This window comes from Rhinichthys klamathensis, unplaced genomic scaffold (genome assembly GCF_029890125.1).
Source record: "Rhinichthys klamathensis goyatoka isolate OS25496 unplaced genomic scaffold, OSU_Roscu_1.1 h1tg000487l_1, whole genome shotgun sequence".
NCBI lineage: Eukaryota > Metazoa > Chordata > Actinopteri > Cypriniformes > Leuciscidae > Rhinichthys > Rhinichthys klamathensis.
The window spans coordinates 2,220,379-2,243,536 of NW_026606974.1; the positions used below are offsets into that span (position 1 = coordinate 2,220,379).

Sequence of the window (23,158 nt, forward strand, 5' to 3'; positions counted from 1 at the left end):
TCTTGCAATGTATACGAGCGATTTGGTACTTGTTTTAATGAACAATATTCCATGAAATATTTCTATGGACTATACTGGCTAAATCCTCACTCACATCTTTCTCCCAGTCTATTTTTTGCAGGGATGCCCTAAAACGTTATATTCTTCACTTCTAATCCCTATGAGCATCCTTCACTGTGGGAATGTTTCACAAGTAGGGAAACATAAAAGAGCAGATACCTTACATTTATCTGTCACACGACAGAAAGCATTTTGAATTATTATCCATCAATGGTTTTAAAATTCTGTACATTTTTATCTAACGCAACCTCTGCCAGCCTCATATTTTATTTATTAATATTCATATTATTGAATTCATATCACCTAAGTATTTTCTTCTGTTAAAAGGAAAACAAAGTTTAAATATGCCGCAAACAGTCTGTCATTATGCACCAATAAGTGATAACAGTATTTGATAATCATAATTAAATTATACACACACACACAATTATATGTGTATATATGACTAAGATAATTACAAACATTTTTGTGAATTAATCGGATTACTCTGTCAATTAATATCTTTTACTTTTAAATCTACTTTTAAGCTCTGTCTGCACTGTAAGTGATGCAGCGTAACAAAACTAGGGGCTTGACAAGGATCATACCATCGAGGTTTTGGGTTTTGTTTGTAATGCTGTGCGTTTAAGACATAACAAAATTCCATGTGAAATAAACACAAATGTGCTGCAGGAACAAATTAAACCTAATGACGACGTTTCCGCCTCAAAATGTTAATTGCAACTTTATTTCACACAACTTTAGATCTTGCAATTGGAAGAAATAACTTTGCAATTAACGTTTTTTTTTGTTGTTGTTGTTGTTTTTTACTCTGAGGGCGAAACAGCTTTAAAAGATTTTAATTATTTCTTTTAATTGTGATTTTATATCTCAGTGTGACTTTCTCACAAGGCGACTTTCTAATTTTAAACTTTCTCTCACAATTACCTTTCTTTTTTTTTTCTTCTTTTTTTTTTGAGGCCGTAACAGGCTTCCCACAAAATTGGACTGAAATAATCAGAGATATTCACAACTATATATTTTGTTTCCTCTCAAAATGCTGCATATTCCTAAAATTAGGATCCTTCAGAAAGATATGCAGAAACAGGAACAGACAGGAATTTTCATGTTTTACTCCTATATTGTTAGTTCTTCAGGTGTTTAGGATTAATAAATTCTCCTTTACCTATCCATAACTGAATCGGCCCAGTTTTACATTTTTCTGATCACCCAACAGGCATCACTGATGACGCATAAAATATGTTAATGTATTCATCTAATGTCAGAAAGATGCTAAAGGTCACGTTTCAGAAGGCACATGATAAAAGGCATTAATAAATCCATTCAACTTTCCTTTCAGGGAGGACTGTGAATACATGGGCAAACTAGAAGATTTTAAAATAGCTCCCAAAGATTTGATTTGATTTCCAAAAACTGCCTAGAACACTCCATGTGCACTCCATGCTAACAAGACAGCCGGTTCAGATTTTAAACCATGAGTGAAGCAAGCTTTAACACAAGTTGAAACTAGCTAAGCTGTGGCATGAGGAACTTGCAAAAAAGCAGTTAAAGGTGGTTGAAAAGCATTTTGATTTTCTCTCTCTCTTCAGAACATGGAAGCAAAAAGGTCAAACAGATCTGTCAAGGGTCAAATGATACATTTCTAAGCTCGTAAAAAAAACACAAAAAAAAACGAGAATTAATTTCTCCTATGGTTATTTGGGAGCCAAAAAAAGAAACAAGGAAGAAAGAATGAACATGCTGAGTGGAAACACTTTCATATTTAATGCTGTTATTTGACTAAACTTTAAGCTGAGTATACACAGTGGAGCATTGAATCATTGAAGAGGGCATTTAATAACTCCTGTGCTGCACAAAATTGATATGGAAGATTACTTCTCAAAAAGCTTCCACTTTACACGGTGACCCTTTGTAATTTATGCATGTTTGACCTAACAAAGCTTAAATCATGAATCTTTGTATTCTACCGTGATTAATATAACTGTCATTCTTCAAATGGCTCAGAGTCAAGGCTCACGCAATAAAAAGGTCATTTTCAAGCAGGTCGTGGCCTTGTCCTCAGTCAGCATGGTTTGGTAATGACATGACATCAATATGTGTCTTTCAGTGTGCAAAAACAAGAAATACTAGCGTTTTAAATAGAAAAGCATGTGAGCCCGGGGGGGTGGGGGGGGGGATGACATCCCTCTGTGTTCGGATGACATCATTTTGACCTCTCATGGTGACTGAAGCTCACCTGGATGCTGACTCTTTCGATGACGCAAGAAATAACGTGGAGAACTTGCATTTTGGTGTCGCATTCATTGACCTGTTGCAACAGCTGGAACAACAGGCCGAAAATAGACTCCAAGTACTGAAGAGGAATAAAATAGGTGTTAATGAAGACCGTTAAATCAATAAATGAAATGTAATGATGTCAAATGTTCAAAACAACCGACTTACCGGTAAGAATTGCTCAGTTCTGAACTCGAAGTCATCGACGGGTGAGGCTGAGTTAAGTGTAATGACTGCAATGACCTCTTAAATACACACCTGATTATCAGACATGAAGATGAATGAGGATGAAAGTGATTCAAGTAATCATACGCAAACAAGTGGGAATGGCTATGGGTTAACAGGCAAACTAATTACAAGTGTGCTTAAATGCATTCAATTAAAGTTGACAAATGACCACTCTGGTGTGAAGACTGGAAACTACGACAGGCTCAGCATCACTCAGAGAAAAGGATATCCAGCTTTAGAGTTGTGGCCGTTTCGATGCGAACCTAAAACAGAGAGAATTTTCATTATTATGCAAAAAATACAAAAGCATGATCTGAGCTGTGAAGTATGAAATTTTAATGGGAGAATGTTCCACACCACTAGTGACACCAAATGTAATGGAAATAATGACCTTCTGACCAATGAATTTCCAAGATGTTTTCACTGGTTCATTAATTTATATCAAGAACATTTATAATAATAAACATTTCCATTCGTTTTCCTTGGCTTTAAGATTATTATTTTTATGACTTTTCCACTGGTTCTTTGTTACTGGATTTTTTTATTAAATATCTAATGAAATGTATGAAAGCTGCCATAACTAAAACATTTTACATTTTCCAGCAGTTTAAAATGTCCCTTAATTTGCATCACTGTAGGAGCCCTGACAAGTGTTTGCAAATACACTACCGTTCAAATGTATTTTTTTTTAAAGAAACGTGAAAATATTGAAATGTAAAATGTTACAACAAATTTCTAACTAAAATCAATGCTGTTCTTTTGAACTTTGTTCATCCAAGAATACTGAAAAAGCAGATGTTTTCAACATTGACAATAATCAAAAATGTTTCTTGAGCAGCAAATCAGCATATGAGAATGATTTCTGAAGGATCATATGACACTGAAGACTGGAGTAATAATGCTGAAAATTCAGCTTTGCATCACAGGAATAAATTACATTTTAAATGTATTAAAATAGAAGACAGTTATTTTACATTATAATAATATTTCACAATGCTACTGTTTTTACTGTATTTTTACAGCCTCAGTGAACATAAGAGACTTCTTTCACAAACAAAAAAGGCTTACTTCTAGTTTCCCCTGCATATTTCACTGGGCTGGGAAAAACTATTTTACACACTTTACCTCCAAAGAACCCTTTTAAAGGACAGCCATTAATTTCACCTTAAATCAGTGTGGTACATGTTGATAAGAGACCTCTAAGCCTACTCAAGTTTCCTCAACATATAAATCTTGAGTTAGCCTGTAACCAAAACAAAATTAACATCATTAAAAGGTCTTGCCGGAACGGGATAACAGAGGAGCCTGAGGGTGTTTAGCAAGGATTGCATAAAGAGTACGACTCAAGCAGGTGGCTAATGACAGACCACAACACCCTCTCAAAATGATCTATTACACAGGCTGATGGGACAGCATGCTGCCTTCCACAAACAGGTTTAGAACGATAAATAGCAGGAGATTATGAAAGTTCCGCAACACATCAAACTTAATGATCAAGCAATTTTCTGAGTAATAGCCAAGGGCCTAGAGCAATGCATTTATGAGGTAGTGAACTGACAAAGACCGAAATCAACAAGAAAGACATCTTAACTACTGATTGGTCTGATTAGTCTCTGAATAATCCTTCCATTAAAAGTCCATTCTTACTGGTAACTGCTTCTCTGTCATGTTAATAGAAATGCTGGAAACTCTCACTTTCAGCCACTTTGTTTTTGTACTGTAAATAGAAAAAAGCAGTATGTCAACTTAGGGATGCAAAACAGATATCATACCATATTGGTCATTGGTCGATTTAAAAAAAAAAAAAAAAAAAAAAAAAAAAGACATTTATCAGTAACAGACTATGATGTACATTAAATTGTTCATGCTCATTTCCTCTATTTTTATGTAAACTTTATATTACCTTTGCTGTTTATTTAACGTTCAATTAAAGTTCATCTTTAAAACACTAAAAATTTACTAACACTGTTAAAAGTCATCTTTAGCCAATCTCAAATTAAACATCCATTTTCATACTGCACATTGTAATGCTGTGATACCTAAAATCACTTATAGAATTTAAAATGACTTCTTTATTTTTGATTAATAAATTAATTATAATGCACAGTATGGCCCCTCCTGAAGGCTGGAACACTGCCAGAAGCCACGCCCCCTGTCTCTGACATCAGAACACATACAGTCCAACCAAAGCCCAACCTACCTGTGGGAAGATGAGTAATGAGTTTTTGATAATATTTTTGCAAATATTGTGCATAAATGAAATATTTTTTGGGGGGGCTTCTCTGTATAAGAACAAACAGTTACGTTAATGACTAGTAATTTGCGAGTGAGTTCAGCCATCTTCAGTCTAGCTCGCTAATTAACAATAATTACGTGTCATCATCAAAACGTAATTACAAAGCCTAGCAATCTGTCGAGTTATAGATAGCAGTCAGCAAATTGTTTTTGTGTCGAGACATGACAACTTAGCAGAGCTTCATAGAGCTTCAGACCAGAAATGTCCCAAGCACGGCATTAGAAGAACAATAAAAGAAAAAAATACAGGCAGAAGACAATGTCTCTGCAGGCACAAACAGCACTACGCACTTCTAGTGGAATACAATTATCAGTTCATTTGTATCGGCTATTATAAAATCGGCAAGTTATTTTACCACATCTGTGTAAATTACAGGTAACACTTTGTGCCCTAGTTACACATCTTGCATGTATTTATAGGCAAAACAGTAAATTATGCATAATTATATGCAATTAACCTTAAATCTAAGCCATCACCATGTAAGTACATGTTGTTAATTAATATTACTCCATAATTATTAGTCCATAATTGTATAATTACATTGTAACAAGGATAACTTAAAATAAAGTGTAACTAAATTAGCATTGTTCGATGGACAAAAGTATGAGATTTCAGATACAGCAACTGTCAGTGTGAGCCTCTACACTAAAAAATATTGTTGGTTTAACTTAAATTTGCCTCGTTGCCCTAAATTTTTTATTTAATTTAAATTAAAAATTTTAGTTAATCCAATGAAGGAGATTAGTTTATTCAACAGAAACTCAAAATAGCATGCTATCTGAACCACATTAATTAACAAAGTGGATTTGACAAAAGAAAAAAAAGTTGTCATAAATCATTATTTTTGTATTATTATTGTAGAAGGCTAAAGCTGGAAGACTGTAAGAGAAGCGCCGCACAGGTGGTACAGTTTGCACGCCATTTACGCTCCTACAGTATTTAGGCAACCAATTAAGACACAAAAACCTGCTATTTTCTAAGCAGTTTCATAGCTACAGACTGTAAAGCATGTAACTACGGTAACAGAAACAATATTGTCAGTTACCGAATGCAATCTATCGTCATTGAAATGGGTTTAGGAGGGCTTACATATTCTACAGAGGATTAAAAGCAGAGATAAGCAGGGCTGCCTCCTCTCTCTCAGAGGCATCCGCTGAAAATAAAGCACTCTGCTCCCTGCCAGAGTACAGAGCGCCCACCCAGCAGACATGAGAGAATTATGAGCGAGGAGATGGGATTCTGTGACAGTAACCCTTTAACAAGGTATATGCCTGCCTGCGGATGTCGGATGAGTCCACGTGCCACCTGGCCAACCAGAGTGGCCCATCATTATGGGTCTGCCTGCATCACTGTTATCAGCCTGCTCAGCTTGCCTCCGATATGGATATGAGCATCTAATCCTGCTCTCTTCGTCTCGTCTGAATGGAGAAGTTAGGTGAAAAATAGCTATTAGTCTCCACAAGCAATCGCTGAAGACACAGCTGCCACGATAATTCCCCCACAAGACTTCCCACGCAAACACATATCCATGCACTGTTCTTTGTTCACAGTGTTTTGTTTTGGCTATAGTTTTTTGTTTTGAACATATACAATAATAAAATGCAAAGTATTTGAGAAAACTGGAAATTCTAAAATACTATTTATAATAAAATAAAAAAACACCATAAATACTTCTTGCTTTAGAGACGCAACTTTACAGGCAAAGTATGTGCCAAAAGTTAGGAACTCTCTTAATTCTTGAAAAAAATCAGTGGCAGAAATAAATATTGAAATTTTATTAAAAATTATATGGTAATACTTTAGCATTCGTTGACTACATTAGGAAACATGAACTAACACTGAAAATACTTCAAAAGCATTTAGTAATATTAGTTAATATTAATGTCAGCAATTACAAATACTTTATCAAAATAAAACGTGTGTTAATATTTAATAGACCTAAGCTAACATGAACTATGAATAGCTGCATTTTTATTGACTAACATTAATAAAGATTAATAGATAACTCTAACAAATGAATTGCTCATTAATGTTAGTTAATGCATTACCTAACATTAGCAAATGAGAACTTATTGTAAAAAGTTATCAATTATATCATAAAATATACAATATTTGATTATTTATATCAAATGATATTATCACAGTTTTAAAAATGTAATTAAATTATATGATGGATTTTCATAGTTTAGTATTGAAAGTTTGAATCTGGGAGAACAGTAAACACAAAATTACATTTTTGTAAGTTTTAAAGTGATCATCCAAAGATAAAAGTTGAAATCAATCTGTTTTTTTATATAATAAAAATAAATAAAAGTCAGCCCCTGGCAAATAAAATACCAGTTTCCTGGTATTTAGCCATTTCATCTTAAGTAGCTCAAACAGCTCAAAACACAACATTTGTTTTTGTTTTGTTTTTTTCTTCTAAACACATAGTTAATAACTTAATGTTATGTTTTTTTTATTAAAATCGATCAATTTGGTCACAATGCTTCTTTTGGACTCATCTTCATGTATATTAGATGTCAAAACAATAAAGAGAAGGTAGTTTTACTCTAGTAACAGCACTGCAAGCAAAGGAGCAGTACAGTATTTGCAAATACAAGCTGTGTATATGTATGAGGGTGTGTGCATATGAAAGCGATTAGTCTATTCTTTTCAAGCTGACAAACCATGAAATAGAAGTAGCCCGATCTCATTTCCTTTGCATAATAGAGTTTGGGCAATGTTGAAAGTGAAACATATAAGATAAATGATCTACTGCTGCGTTGAAAGATCCTGGAGGCATGAGAGCTCCAACTCTGGTGAGGTCCCTCATTTCTGAACAGGCCAAACACTGCACATTCTCCACATTACCTAGACATACAGTGTTATTGATAAGCTTTCTTATTGTGCCTGGAATAGAGGTCAAAAATGAAAAGAACACAGCTGACATCCATTCAGACCAAAACATCTCATAAACTAATTAGGGCTGTCAAAATTAACGTTCAATTTTGCGTCCATTTTTTTCTCTTCAGTTTAACACTTTAAAAATATTTAAAAACGCAATTACGCAATCCGTTTATTTTTTTGTCATCCTTTGGCTGTGCTATATGATCATATTATCATTGATTCAAGTGCCATTAAACCACTCAAGTGCGATATGATGCAAAAAAAAGAACTCAAATCTATACTGGCTGCCGTCTGTCATTAATGTTAAATCAAAGAAAAACATGCCCTTAAAAAAAAATATGTTAAATATACTGTCTTTATATTGTTTCTACATTATTTGAGTTTCAATGTGAAAGTATCACAATAAAAATATATATATAAACAATATTTAATGTTAGCTATAAATATATACACATGGTCAAAAGTGAATTTTTTTAATGCTTTTGAAAGAAGTCTCTTATTCTCACCAAAGCTATATTTATTTGATGAAAAATGCAGTAAAAAAAACAGCAATTTTGTGAAATAATGTTTTAATTTAATATTAATGATCTATTCAAATCAAATGTGTCAGCATCTGACAAAAACAATTATTCAAATTATATACTGGACAAGACCATTTTAGAGAATTTCAACTCTTCCTACAGTACATAATATAAAAAGGCCAAGGCATTTGAAAATTCGTCATATTTTCAAATCTATTATTTAAGATTTATTATTTCTTACTATAATCTTAGTCCTTGAAAGCTGTGCTTAACCAAAACCCCTTGGATAGGACAAAATAAAATGTTCTTGGTAAACATACATCTTGACAAACAAATGCCATTTTAATTTGTTGTTAAAAAAAATTTCCACTCTCACAAAGTTCAAATCTGCAACTTCTTGCACTGAAATTAAACCAACTCAGACCACAACATGTCATTATTTGAATGGTGGTGACTGGCCTATAATGAAATTTGAAGGCTTGTGGAGCTTTAATTGAACCCAAGAAATGACCAATGGGTTGTTTTATAAGCAGGAGGGTAAAATCTCCTGAGTTGTTGATATGTTGGAGCTGTGTAAGAGTAGTTCGCCTTTGCCTGGAGCATTCAGGCCCGAGGCAACTGTCAAGTCGACTCAAACTGCGAGTCTGCACACTGACATGATAGCACCTCTAGAGCGCTGACGGCTCACCATGCTCAGACGACGAGCGTTTGTGGAAAATCACGAAGGTAGAGTCTGCTAATGTGCACAGAAAGTAAACTATCCGTTTAGTGCCCGTCTGCTTGCTGGCTCAATAAAGTGAACATTAAGCTTGTTAAAATGTTGAAGTTACACAGATAAGAAAATGAACTGTAGATAATGGTTACATTTAAAGGGTTTGCTCACCGAAAAAATGAAAATTCTGTGTCTTACACACAGGCAGCTCATGATCTGGTGTTTTCAAGCGTTTTCAGTGCGGCTTCACGTGCTATCGGAATTATCGTAAATACGAGTTTGCTAGCAAAAAATTGCCCTCTCAAGACATATTTACCACTGGGAAGCTTGGGGGTAATTTTGATACCCAAGTTCCTGAGTTAAGTGGGCCATAAACTTTAAACATGGCGGAGGGGAGAACGATTGCTGCTGAAACTGGTATTCTTTGTTAGTCTTTAAGTCTTTAGTGTGTCCCCGGCTTAAGACACTACCACAACTAAAAAGTCCTAATACCTTTTACTGTCTTCAATTTGGTCACTGAAAGGGGGTTGGAGGACTTAATTGTGCTCCCACAGTGCACCATATTAATGCATTTAACTTTTAATATACTATTTTCTTCTGAGGTCAACCCACAAAATGGGACTATAAACTGCAATAGGATCAAAACAGCAAACTTGGACCCCAATAACTCTCATTGCATGGACAAAAAAAAAAACATTGACACAAAAGACATTGTTTAAAATATCTTCTTTTGTGTTCCATAGAAAAACGTGTAGTTCCATTCCAAACGTGTAGTAAGTCATACACATTTGGAATGACATCAGTACATGATGACAGTTTTCATTTTTGGGTGAACTATCCCTTTAATGCTACAACAGAATTATACTGCTCCAAAAGAAAGAAACCAAAAATGAACACTTAAACATCTCAAGAGACCCCCTAAAAAATAAGACGTAGTACTGATGAAAGCCTATAAATGCCTCAGGTTTTACATCCAGATTGCTCTGCCGCCAATTGAGACTCCCGTCAGGACAACATTTCTATGCCTGACGTGTTTAGGCCGAAATGTGAAATACATTAAATGAATATATTACCAGCATTCAGCATTCCCAGTTTGTCCCGTTTTCCATCGTTCAATAATATTTGTTTGCCATTACCTCTCTGGACGGGTTCACTGAGTGAAATGGAGCTGGGTTTTTACTCGGTTTTATAAGCTAATAACAAACATGTAAACTTTATTTGGATTCCCTGTCACACGTACCTAGCAGCTGCACAGCTGAAAGAGAGTTAATGGTGTTTGGTGAGCCCATGGTTTGCCTCGTTCCCATGGTCTCTGACTTCAATTTCCTGTGGCACGCACGTAAATACATACACAAACACCCAAGCGAGCGCGCTCGGCCGGGAGCTCTCATACATTTGATCAGCATGCTAATGGTCTGTCATCTCCACAACTTAAATATTTAAACTGGTTCTACTGAGCATGTGGAGCCTGCAGAGGTGATATGACATGAGAGAGTGGGCCGCTCCATGGCCTTGGTGCACATAAAATAACTTCCATAAATACAATGAACATATCAATGAATAAATAAGTACATGTTAGGGTTGAGAAGTATGACGGCGTAAATGGCACAATGCTAGAAATCCACATGGATTATCAATGAGCAGGAGTGCGTTACACTGTTTACATGCTATTTGAAAGTCATGAAGAAACATGGAATATAGAAATACAGAATAGGACGTGTCCCAAATAAGTAAAACAAATCTATTATTATGAGATGCTTGAACAATGCAAAGCAGATTGCACAAAGATTATACATAATATGCATTAAAAATATGTATTACTTGATGTATTAGGCATTACTTATTTTTAGGTAACAATGGAATCCACACCGATGATCTTGAAATGTGATTTAAACCTACAGTATAAATCAGGGTTATTATCGCTAACTAAAACTACATACACTCACCTAAAGGATTATTAGGAACACCTGTTCAATTTCTCATTAATGCAATTATCTAATCAACCAATCACATGGCAGTTGCTTCAATGCATTTAGGGGTGTTGTCCTGGTCAAGACAATCTCCTGAACTCCAAACTGAATGTCAGAATGAGAAAGAAAGGTGATTTAAGCAATTTTGAGCGTGGCATGGTTGTTGGTGCCAGACGGGCCGGTCTGAGTATTTCACAATCTGCTCAGTTACTGGAATTTTCACGCACAACCATTTCTAGGGTTTACAAAGAATGGTGTGAAAAGGGAAAAACATCCAGTATGTGGCAGTCCTGTGGGCGAAAATGCCTTGTTGATGCTAGAGGTCAGAGGAGAATGGGCCGACTGATTCAAGCTGATAGAAGAGCAACTTTGACTGAAATAACCACTCGTTACAACCGAAGTATGCAGCAAAGCATTTGTGAAGCCACAACACGCACAACCTTGAGGTGGATGGGCTACAACAGCAGAAGACCCCACCGGGTACCACTCATCTCCACTACAAATAGGAAAAAGAGGCTAGAATTTGCAAGAGCTCACTAAAATTGGACAGTTGAAGACTGGAAAAATGTTGCCTGGTCTGATGAGTCTCGATTTCTGTTGAGACATTCAGATGGTAGAGTCAGAATTTGGCGTAAACAGAATGAGAACATGGATCCATCATGCCTTGTTACCACTGTGCAGGCTGGTGGTGGTGGTGTAATGGTGTGGGGGATGTTTTCTTGGCACACTTTAGGCCCCTTTGGGCCTAATTGGGCATCGTTTAAATGCCACGGCCTACCTGAGCATTGTTTCTGACCATGTCCATCCCTTTATGGCCACCATGTACCCATCCTCTGATGGCTACTTCCAGCAGGATAATGCACCATGTCACAAAGCTCGAATCATTTCAAATTGGTTTCTTGAACATGACAATGAGTTCACTGTACTAAAATGGCCCCCACAGTCACCAGATCTCAACCCAATAGAGCATCTTTGGGATGTGGTGGAACGGGAGATTCGTGCCCTGGATGTGCATCCCACAAATCTCCATCAACTGCAAGATGCTATCCTATCAATATGGGCCAACATTTCTAAAGAATGCTTCCACCACCTTGTTGAATCAATGCCACGTAGAATTAAGGCAGTTCTGAAGGCGAAAGGGGGTCAAACACAGTATTAGTATGGTGTTCCTAATAATCCTTTAGGTGAGTGTATATTAAAAACATTTATGTTAATTGAAATAAAGCTAAAGTAAAATAAAATATAAATATTAGTTCAAATTAACTAAATGAAAATTAGAAATGTTGCCTTGGCAATAAACTAAAACTGGAAATACATTAAAAATATAACTAAAACTGAAATAAAGATTAATTAAACCTGAATAGCAATATATTAAAAAAAGACTAAAATGACAAAAGCACATTATCAAAAATGACTAAACATTAAATTAAAATTAATGCTAACTGAAAATATAATAATAAAAGCTAATTCAAAATAACATCAAAACTATAATAAAACTAAAATAATAACTTAAATAACACTGCTATAAATAAATAAAATTACATAACAAATCTAAAGAAATTTATATTAAATTTATTTTTTTATTTAAATTGTGTCAATAATAAAATGTCAAAAAAAAAAAAAAGCAGCATTCTCACTAGTAGTCTTAGACTTTTGGACCCCACTATACCCCGTTTAATTTCTTGCAAAAATAAGTACATTGTGATTTATGCAGTTACCATGAAATAAAACTGCTCATAAATAAATATAAGATTACTGTCCTCCCCTAGTACATATTCATTTTCATGCTAAGCGCTGCACAGCAATAACATTCACCACCAGTATGATGACGACAGAGGTGCAAACTGTGCCGTAATCAATGCCTTAAATGTAAATGTAATCAAGCCGGGAATGGACAACAAGTACGAGTTAAACCTAGATAAAATGCTTGGATGATTTTATGCTACAGTCCCCATTTTAAAAATACATCATTTCGTAGCCAGCAACAGCAATCAAAATTCCAATCAGGTTGATGGAAATGAAAATGATTTGTGGATCGTCCTTCGCATTGAATGTTTGAAGAAATCCCAAAAACACTTCTGTGATAATTTTCCTCCCTCTCCATCACCGACTGAACGCGTCCACTCTGCCAGCTGATAAAGCCTTCATTCTATTTTCAGACTCCGATAATCCCACCGAGAAAGGATTTTCACAAACATCTGTATGCATATGATGAACTCCAATAGCCATTGTTGACATCTAGTTGCTAGCATATAAATATATTTTTTACCATATGCTTAAAAACTTCTAAACGACATATTTTCAAGCAGCTTGAGACACATTTTTAAAAGTTTGAGGGAATCGCAACGGCAAAGACCTCAATCAGTTGGGTAAAAATACCAACGATTAAGAAAACTACACAGCTCTTCAATACAATAACTGTAGGATATTCAACAAATGAATAGTCTTGTGCAATAAAAGATTATGGATATTTAGTCTATCACAGTCTCCACCAAAAGTGGAGCTACAGATTCTGTAAAATAATGGGAACATTGCTCACAGCTAGTTATTTGAAGTCAAACAGTAACTGCCTGAATGTGTTACAACAGCGCTGATCTGATGAGTATAGAAGCTGTGCTTTAATGGTGGGAAATTTTTACAACACTGACAAGTCACTTCTAGCACAATGAAGCACAGCATGCTAATGTCGTCAGCAGAATAAATTCCTTTGTAAAATGTAGTCTCTAAATGAACCCCTCTTAACGAAACACCTCTAAAACAAGCTAATTGCCCTGACCCAACCTATCTGGAATTTTTTTTACAAAAAATTACAAACTAGAAATGCAGGCAGTCAATTCTGTCAAAGCATTTAACTGCATAAACCTACATATCTGAAAATCCGATCAGAAAACTCAGGCTATTGAACAGCAAATGAATAGAAAATGACTGTAAGCTGGGAAAAGTGTTGGACGGCAAAAAGGTTCTCGCAGTGCACAAACTGTACATGAAATTGATTTTGAATTAAACGTGGCTAAGCTGCAGGCTGGAGGGTGCCTTTGGTCACGCAGTCGTATTAGTGATTAGCCACTGGTGATGCTGATTAATGCTACAGTTCATAAGTTGGCATCCAATGATGGCCTCTCATTATTTACCGAGACACAACGAGGGTAATCAGAGTCCTCACACATCCCTAATTGGGGAAGACAATATTGATTTGAAACCAATGGGCGATTTGTCCAGACTTTAAATGCAAAGAAATCAAGTCAATAATTGGTAATGCTCATTGTGAATTCATAAGTGCTCTCGTGAACAACATCACATCAGGGTTATTATCGTTAACTAAAACTAAAAACTTTTTTAAAAATTGAAATAAAACTGAAATAAAATATAAAAATTAGATGAAAAACTTGAAAAATAGAAAAGTGGCTTTGGAAACTAACTGAAATAAGTTTAAGTTGAAGCTCTAAAATTAAATAAAAACTAAAACTGAAAAAAAAAACTAAATAGAAATATTTAAAAAGAACAACTGATTAAAGAAAATTACAAAAGCACATAAAATTACAACAACAAAAAAAACATTAAAATTTAAAAATAAAAGCTAATCATTTTGATAAAAACTACAATAGTATCACATTTACGTATGGTGTGTGTGTGTGTGTGTGTGTAGTCATCAGCTTGATTGGGGATTCTTATACTCAACATCCTAATGGAATCATGTAAATTATTAAATAGGCATCATACAGAAATTAAGATGCTGAATACTTTTGAGGAAGACGAAAGTAGAAATTTAACAGAATGCGTGTGTCGCTCTTTTCCGTGCAATTACAATGGGAACTAAAGCTTAGACCAGTTTTGTGAGCTTTTGTTTCAAAAAAGAATGTCATTCATTAACCAGACTTTACTACCTCTCTCATCAACGTGGCAAGGACCGCTAAAACAGTTTTACAATGAATAATAGAATATTTCACATTGTTTTATGATACTTCTATGGTGCTTGTGGCCTTTTTGAAGCTTGAAAGCATCAGCCAACATTCATTGTAAATCATTGGAATGACATGAGGGTGAGTAAATGATTACAGATTATTAGTTTTTGGCTGAAATATCCCTTTAAGAAACCTGGGCATCATGTAAGCTTCACATACCACAAGATCGGGGTCCTGCATGAGACTGAGGATGACCTCGTAGAGCAGGGGCCGTAGATCCGGCTTGAACTTGACCGAGATCCATTGTCCAATCAGCCAGATCACTCGCCTTCTGATCAACTTGTACCTAAAAAGCAAAATTAGCCAAATTAGCATTCCCTGTGCATTGTGCTGTAAATGGCTTAACATCTTTTAAAAAGCTTCTTTTATCTGAGAAGGAAAGGTTCTGAATTGCTGGTGTAAGACACAATAGTGAGATAATGTCCTGAAATGGTCTTTTACTCTTCCAACCCTGTATTCAGCACACCTTAAACAGTTCTCATTTCCATGAATACAGAAAAACTTTCTGTTTCTGTTCCCGGGAGGAAAAATTACAGGTTAGTATTCAAAAGGCAAAAACTTTCTTTGCAGTAACTTTATGTTCAGAAAAAAAGGAAGGAAAGAAAGAAAACCTGGCACAAGTACAAAATAAAACACTCAGGGCTCATTTATAATTAAAAAAGCATAATACTAATCCTAAATGTTCGAAATATTCCTATCATTCTGCTTTATTAAAGGGATACTTCAGAATTTAGCATTAAGCTTTGTATTAGTAGAAAACCTGTAGTATTTTCAAATTACCGTGCTTTCCACCCTCATATCCCCCTGAGACGAGAGATTTATGTATTTTTTGTCTGGAAAAAATCCTCCGATGACGCAAAAATAGTCATTTTGCGTCATCGGACGATTTTTTGGCCAGAGGCTAAAGACTACAGCCAGTAGAAGGAGCTGTTCCGCATGTTTTCAACCCGCCCATAGAGGGTGGAATCTCACTTACAGTCTATGGATCTCACTCACAGAATGTACACATAGTGTCAGACATCTTTTTTGGAAGCTAAGCTAGCAGGCTTTTGTTATGTGGAGAAAGCTGAGTAACTTAGTAGGAGAAAGCTGAGTAGTAGGGGGGTTACCATTCATCCTCTTTTTCATCTGAATCCTCGGGATTCAGCTTTTGCTTTTCTGCAGTCGCCATTCATTGTTTACATGCACACCTTTTGTTTCAATCTAACTGAATTCATTCCGATTGGTGAATCTGAATGCAGTGTTTACATGATGTGCGTTTTAACATTGCTAAGAAAATTCCCGCTCCTCCGTGAGATATACGAGACCGGTGCGTCTCACAGGTGTCTCTCATCAGTAATCACGCCCTCGGCCTCGTCCTGCTCGCCACAGTAAACATAATGAATGAAACGACTGTAGAACGCAAAAGCCGAATCCCGGACATTTTGGGGCGATCTCGAAATCCCGGGCAGACTCATCTCGGAGACTCACTAGTAGCCTAGACTTGTTGTTTAACTTCTGCGCTCCATTACCGGTAGGCGTGGCCTCCTAGGGCAGCGAAGCAAGTGCATTCTGGGAGTTGTTGTCTTTCATCCACATAAGCCATAAATACATTTTCTGGCTTTTCTCAGTCTAGAAAGCTCCAAATTCAAAAATAATTTCAAATTTCTTCTACATATATGACCCATTTTAAATACACATTTATCTTTCCAGAGGTGAAGTATCCCTTTAAAGTGCAAATTATTTTAAAATCATGCTCACAAGTGATTGAATGCACTCCACCTACAGAATGCCTACAGATCTCTCAATGTGGTGAGATTAAACAAAATAAAGTGCATTCGGAAATGTATTCAAGAGTTACAAAAGGTATACAGCAGTGCAGCCATGGGCACCTTAACCCTCTGGGGTCGGCAATCGCGCCGGCACGACGAGCTCACTTTTTTCCTTATCAGTGCAAAAGAGACTCAAATTACTCTGTTGATTTTGATCTTACATATAAGTGTTGCACATTATTAGATCCTGTTAAGTGTCTATTTTTTTGTATATACTCACAATAAAAACAGTGTTCTGCTTTTTGTCAAATAAAGAAAAATAAAAATGATGCGAATTTTGCCTTCTCTCTGTCACTGAAGTTCATTCTGAAATGCGTCCGAAAATGAACTGTAAAGCCGCGTTTCCACCGCAATTACCAGGAACTATTTGTCCCAGGAACTTTTTTTGCCCCAGACCGGTTGCTCACTGCGTTTACACCGTGGACTAAAGTACCGGGAAGATTATGTTGACGTTGAACTGCGTGCGACTGCTCCTCCCAGTCTGCGCGTTTGTTTTGAGTTTTAAGTATTGAGGAGATTCAAGCTGTGCTGCTTTTGTGTGGGATCTATTGGTTTACTAACGAGGTAATTAACAAAACGGTAGAAAAAAGACGAACACTAATACCAAAGCGTATTCAGAAAGCTCGTAATGCTAGATATAAAAGTAGACAACGTTTGCTATCATGGCGGACATGACCGTGAGATGGACGGGACGAACCTATGGGACGAACGCGCGCCATCCGGCAGAGAGAACAAGGTAAGAACCAGCAAGGTAAGAACCAGAATCAGCATGTTCAGCGCACAAGTCCCACCCCGAAAGTTCCTGAACTCTGAAAAAGTACTACCTCGCCAGCAGGGACTTTCTGGGGGGGATTTTTTTACCCGGAACTTCATTTAGACCCTGGTTCCTGCGGTGTAAACACACGGAGTACCACCCCAAAGTTCCTAGTTCCTGGGGAAAGTTCCTGCGGTGGAAACGCGGCTTAACTCAGTGAATACTTGTCACACAGGCACGAAAGATTTTTCTTTGTCTTCTCAGGTGTGAACCACCTAATTATTCATGACAAGGTTTGGGTCATTCACGCTCATCCGCATATTGCCTTTCCAAACAAACAAATGTTTTTCACAATTTAAAACAGTCTATTCAGTCCTTCCAGAAAAACGGGGAGTTTTTTTGTGATTGTTGCGGGCAAAAATCCTTGATTATGCGGCCCGTTTTCTTTAAAAATGCGATGGAATATGTGGGATATTTATGCAATTTTATGCGATGAAATTGCGGGAACTTGCAAAAATTGCGGGAACTTGCAAAAATTGCGGGAACTTGCAAAAATTGCGGGAACTTGCAAAAATTGCGGGAACTTGCAAAAATTGCGGGAACTTGCAAAAATTGCGGGAACTTGCAAAAATTGCGGGAACTTGCAAAAATTGCGGGAACTTGCAAAAATGATTGATGCTACTTCTTTTATCTTATTTTGTTTATTAAGTAACGATGTGGACGGTAGAACGTGTGACAGACAGTTATACGAGTTCAATTTGGGAATAAAGTGCAAGTTGTGAGATGCCAATCGCCTCCGTGAGTCTGTCTGGCCTCTGCAATAACTTCAGCTGTGAGCTATTTGTCTTCCCAACACAACGCGTTACAAGACCTTAATAAACACATCAAACTTGCAAAACATTGATGAATCAAACAAGTTCTGTAGCTTTACTAGAGGAATATGCTACAACTTCAGTGAAAATGAATAAATGAAATATTTAAAAAATAAAGTGTTCTCCTGTTTTACAGCTTTTCGATGATGTTCACATCGCGTAATTACGTCACTTCATAGCGTTCCCATGGCAACAGGGGGAAATGGCTGCTCTTGTGTGAAGCAAACGCAACATTTTCCAACTTTCTGCTAAGATAAAGGTCCTTCTCAAAAAATTAGCATATTGTGATAAAGTTCATTATTTTCCATAATGTAATGATAAAAATTAAACTTTCATATATTTTAGATTCATTGCACACCAACTGAAATATTTCAGGTCTTTTATTGTTTTAATACTGATGATTTTGGCATACAGCTCATGAAAACCCCAAATTCCTGTCTCAAAAAATTAGCATATTTCATCCGACCAATAAAATAAGTGTTTTTAATAAATAAATAAAAAAGTCAACCTTCAAATAATTATGTTCAGTTATGCACTCAATAGTCAATACTTGGTCGGGAATCCTTTTGCAGAAATGACTGCTTCAATGCGGCGTGGCATGGAGGCAATCAGCCTGTGGCACTGCTGAGGTGTTATGGAGGCCCAGGATGCTTCGATAGCGGCCTTAAGCTCATCCAGAGTGTTGGGTCTTGCGTCTCTCAACTTTCTCTTCACAATATCCCACAGATTCTCTATGGGGTTCAGGTCAGGAGAGTTGGCAGGCCAATTGAGCACAGTAATACCATTGTCAGTAAACCATTTACCAGTGGTTTTGGCACTGTGAGCAGGTGCCAGGTCGTGCTGAAAAATGAAATCTTCATCTCCATAAAGCTTTTCAGCAGATGGAAGCATGAAGTGCTCCAAAATCTCCTGATAGCTAGCTGCATTGACCCTGCCCTTGATAAAACACAGTGCACCAACACCAGCAGCTGACATGGCACCCCAGACCATCACTGACTGTGGGTACTTGACACTGGACTTCAGGCATTTTGGCATTTCCTTCTCCCCAGTCTTCCTCCAGACTCTGGCACCTTGATTTCCGAATGACATGCAAAACTGAGCAACAGTCCAGTGCTGCTTCTCTGTGGCCCAGGTCAGGCGCTTCTGCCGCTGTTTCTGGTTCAAAAGTGGCTTGACCTGGGGAATGCGGCACCTGTAGCCCATTTCCTGCACACGCCTGTGCACAGTGGCTCTGGATGTTTCTACTCCAGACTCAGTCCACTGCTTCCGCAGGTCCCCCAAGGTCTGGAATCGGTCCTTCTCCACAATCTTCCTCATGGTCCGGTCACCTCTTCTCTTTGTGCAGCGTTTTTTGCCAAACTTTTTCCTTCCCACAGACTTCCCACTGAGGTGCCTTGATACAGCACTCTGGGAACAGCCTATTTGTTCAGAAATTTCTTTCTGTCTTACCCTCTTGCTTGAGGGTGTCAATGACAGCAGTCAGGTCGGCAGTCTTACCCATGATTGCGGTTTTGAGTAATGAAACAGGCTGGGAGTTTTTAAAAGCCTCAGGAATCTTTTGCAGGTGTTTAGAGTTAATTAGTTGATTCAGATGATTAGGTTAATAGCTCGTTTAGAGACCCTTTTCATGATATGCTAATTTTTTGAGACCGGAATTTTGGGTTTTCATGAGCTGTATGCCAAAATCATCAGTATTAAAACAACAAAAGACCTGAAATATTTCAGTTGGTGTGCAATGAATCTAAAATATATGAAAGTTTAATTTTTATCATTACATTATGGAAAATAATGAACTATCACAATATGCTAATTTTTTGAGAAGGACCTGTATATGTGACTTTTTGATCCATAGCAATTTATGCGGCGAAATTGCGGAGTATTTGAAAAAATGCGACCCCCGCATAAATATGCGGACTTTGGCTGATTATGCATTGAATTCAGCGATCGCATAATCGCGTTTTTCTGGAGGGACTGTCTATTGTTTTATGTGAATGATTAGGCAGGATGATTTTCAGATCATTTTGAAGCAAAAACTCTAGGCCACAACATCCATTAGTCAAACGTATTGTGGACACATATTTAGTATGTGTTTTGTGGCCTTATTTCAGAAACTTTAAATTTTTAGTTTTTTTTTCAATAACCATGCATAAACAATATTCTCTCAAAAATACAAACATGTACATACATGTTGCTCACATATTATGGTAGCCCTGTTTGTGCTAAATAGAGTGTAATTTCACATGTGCCATTAATATGTTTATAAGCAACTGAAAAAAGCACAAATGTCAGGGCATGTCAAAACATCTCAATGACCCCAAAAACACCTTAGACCCCAGAGGGTTAATATTTCTGTCCACTCAATAGGCTAATCAATGTTTAATTTTTTCATAATTAATGTAAGATTTATTTATTAGTCACATTGATATGCAAATAACTTTCCGATCAAGATCGTTTACGTACTTGTGGATGTAGGGCTGAGGAAATATGGGAAGAAAGCTTTACTGCCCAAGTACTTCAGAAATCCTTTTAAAGGTATACATGTGAATTAAACGTGGCACAATGACCTTCATCCTCACAGTATGCTAATGTCTATCCAGTGCAAGGGATTTCCTCAATATGCGGATTGAGGACTGTTGGGACACTCCAGACACAGGATGGTTCTGTCTGGAGAGCCTTTGCACCTTTGAACGTTTGCACCTCAATGACGCATCTATACCATTTGCTTTACAGGAGATATGCTTCCGACTACATACTGTTTATTTACTAGTTTGTTCTAACATGTAACTATGTCATGTTTGGTCTCATCTGACAGCTTATAAACTGAACTGAATGGTGGTGAACTTAATAGAGATATTAAAGTATCCTATTATACAATCTAGGTACAATTGCTTAAACATGCATTGAGGAGAATATGTTAACGCTCTTCTCCCCCTCTTGATCACCACCCATTTGCCTCATCTTTTGGTTTCCTGTCGCTCAGTTTCAGTGTTGGTATTCTACTCATGTTTAACAATGCTTTGCTCAGGGTATAAGAAGGAAAGGTAACTGTTGATCTTGGAGAAAGGCTTTAACCCCGCCACTCCCGCACACCGCTGCGTAACCTCATACTATGAGAAAAGCTTTTACGGCCTCGTCTGCACAACAGTGCATTATGTGTTACAACTAAGTTTTTTTTATACAGTACGTTGTTCCATTCTACTGTCTGTATATTTAAACATGTAACTTTATAAATAACTTTGATTGCTTTAAAGGCTTTGAGAATCTTTCCTTTTATCAATGATTATGTTGAAAGCTAAAGTGATTATAACTTATGTTATCTAAACGTTCAGGTTAAATCCTACGTTTTCCTATCAGTTCAAAGAAATACAATTACCTTTAAAGAATAAGAGGTTAAAGAATAAAAACAACTTTAATGGAGTCAGATTAATTATATTGGAGTCAGATAAATATTTGAATTATACACGTCATCCTTCAACTGCCTTTTGTTCCGATTATTGGTTCAAAATAGCAGCGTAAGCTTCCAGCCTTACATACAGCTTCTGGAAAATACATGTGCAGTTGATAATATTTGGAACATACTGTACATTTTTTCTTGCTATTTTGTTCTGCTCTCTCTGTCTAATAACACTTTAATCAAATCATTTTCATTTTTGTCCTCGACAAAATGCGACTAATGACTGAAAGATGAATTGCAACGTGTCGCTATTACACATCTGTACATCGGTTTATGTTTGTCAATAATTCTCACTCTCCTCCTCGCTCCAAAATGCGTGCTAGACATCTTACAACTGGCTGTTATCTTTTAGGTCTCAGAATAACTTTCTTATGGATGTGTGCCCATGAATACTATATATGTTAAGAATAAATACAGAGGATATTCAAAATAATACTTAATAAAAGTGGCAGTAATAAACAGTAATAAAAGTGGCAGGGGTGTTCGCTTTTTTAAAGAATCCGCATTCTCCACCAATAACTAGTCAAAAATTGTAACTGTTTTTGCAGGATTGGTTCCCAAAAGCAAAAGCAGGCATGACTCTGAGCCCTGGGGTTTCTCTGAGCCCAGGTCACTAGAGACAATAAAAGAAAGGCATCATTTCAAGGCTTTTTTTTGAAGAAAATATCTCTAGAGAAACAGGCTGCGGTGCCAGTGGTGTTGATAAAAAGTAAGTGAGCGTGCCAGGGGTTTAAGCTGCTTTCGTCTGCTTGCCAGTGAGCGACAGAGTAGTTAGAGCCAATGGTGATAAAAACTTCAGCATCGCACCCGAAACCACCAATACTAAAATCACCAGCACCTCATAACGTTAAATATAAAGGTCACTCCACAGAGAGCAAATATATTAGCCAAGCTACGAGTTATAATGAGTCCACTCTAAGGTAAACATTGTGTTTGCTCTACAAAGCATCTGCTAAATGAAATGTAACCAATGATTACTCTCAATGGCAAACAGCGGAGCATATAAACATGCAAACAAAGGTAAACAGGCCTGCTGCCGAAGGCACTTTAGCTTCTTGTACACTTAGTGTAAGGAGTCTCCAGAGAGACCTCCTTTTCCTTTTAAATCATTTTAATTCATTTTTAATAGGAATTTAATATGGATTTTGGCAACAAGGTTATGAAGTAAATGGATACAGGAAAGGATGAGAGGGGTTGATCACATAATTAGCATGAGGTACAAAAAATAAGCCATACACACAAATGTCCTTAGAGATTTTTTAAATGCCCAGCTTAACTTTAAGTAGACTTAAAAATATTAAATGTATACAATTTTAATGTAATATCATTTACACACACAAACATACACTACCGTT

At 36.6% G+C, this 23,158-nt stretch overlaps 1 protein-coding gene across 1 annotated transcript in view; it reads right to left on the reverse strand.

Annotated features, from left to right (window-relative positions):
• The window catches only part of ipo11 (importin 11), a 195,574-nt gene that overhangs the window by 87,592 nt on the left and 84,824 nt on the right, over positions 1-23,158 (reverse strand). Inside the window, exons 16-19 of the mRNA XM_056237513.1 lie at positions 15,072-15,198; positions 2,792-2,825; positions 2,503-2,543; positions 2,297-2,413 (exon numbers count right to left, since the gene is read on the reverse strand). Of these exons, the coding sequence (XP_056093488.1) occupies positions 2,297-2,413; positions 2,503-2,543; positions 2,792-2,825; positions 15,072-15,198 (319 nt within the window). The remainder of the gene's footprint in view (positions 1-2,296; positions 2,414-2,502; positions 2,544-2,791; positions 2,826-15,071; positions 15,199-23,158) is intronic.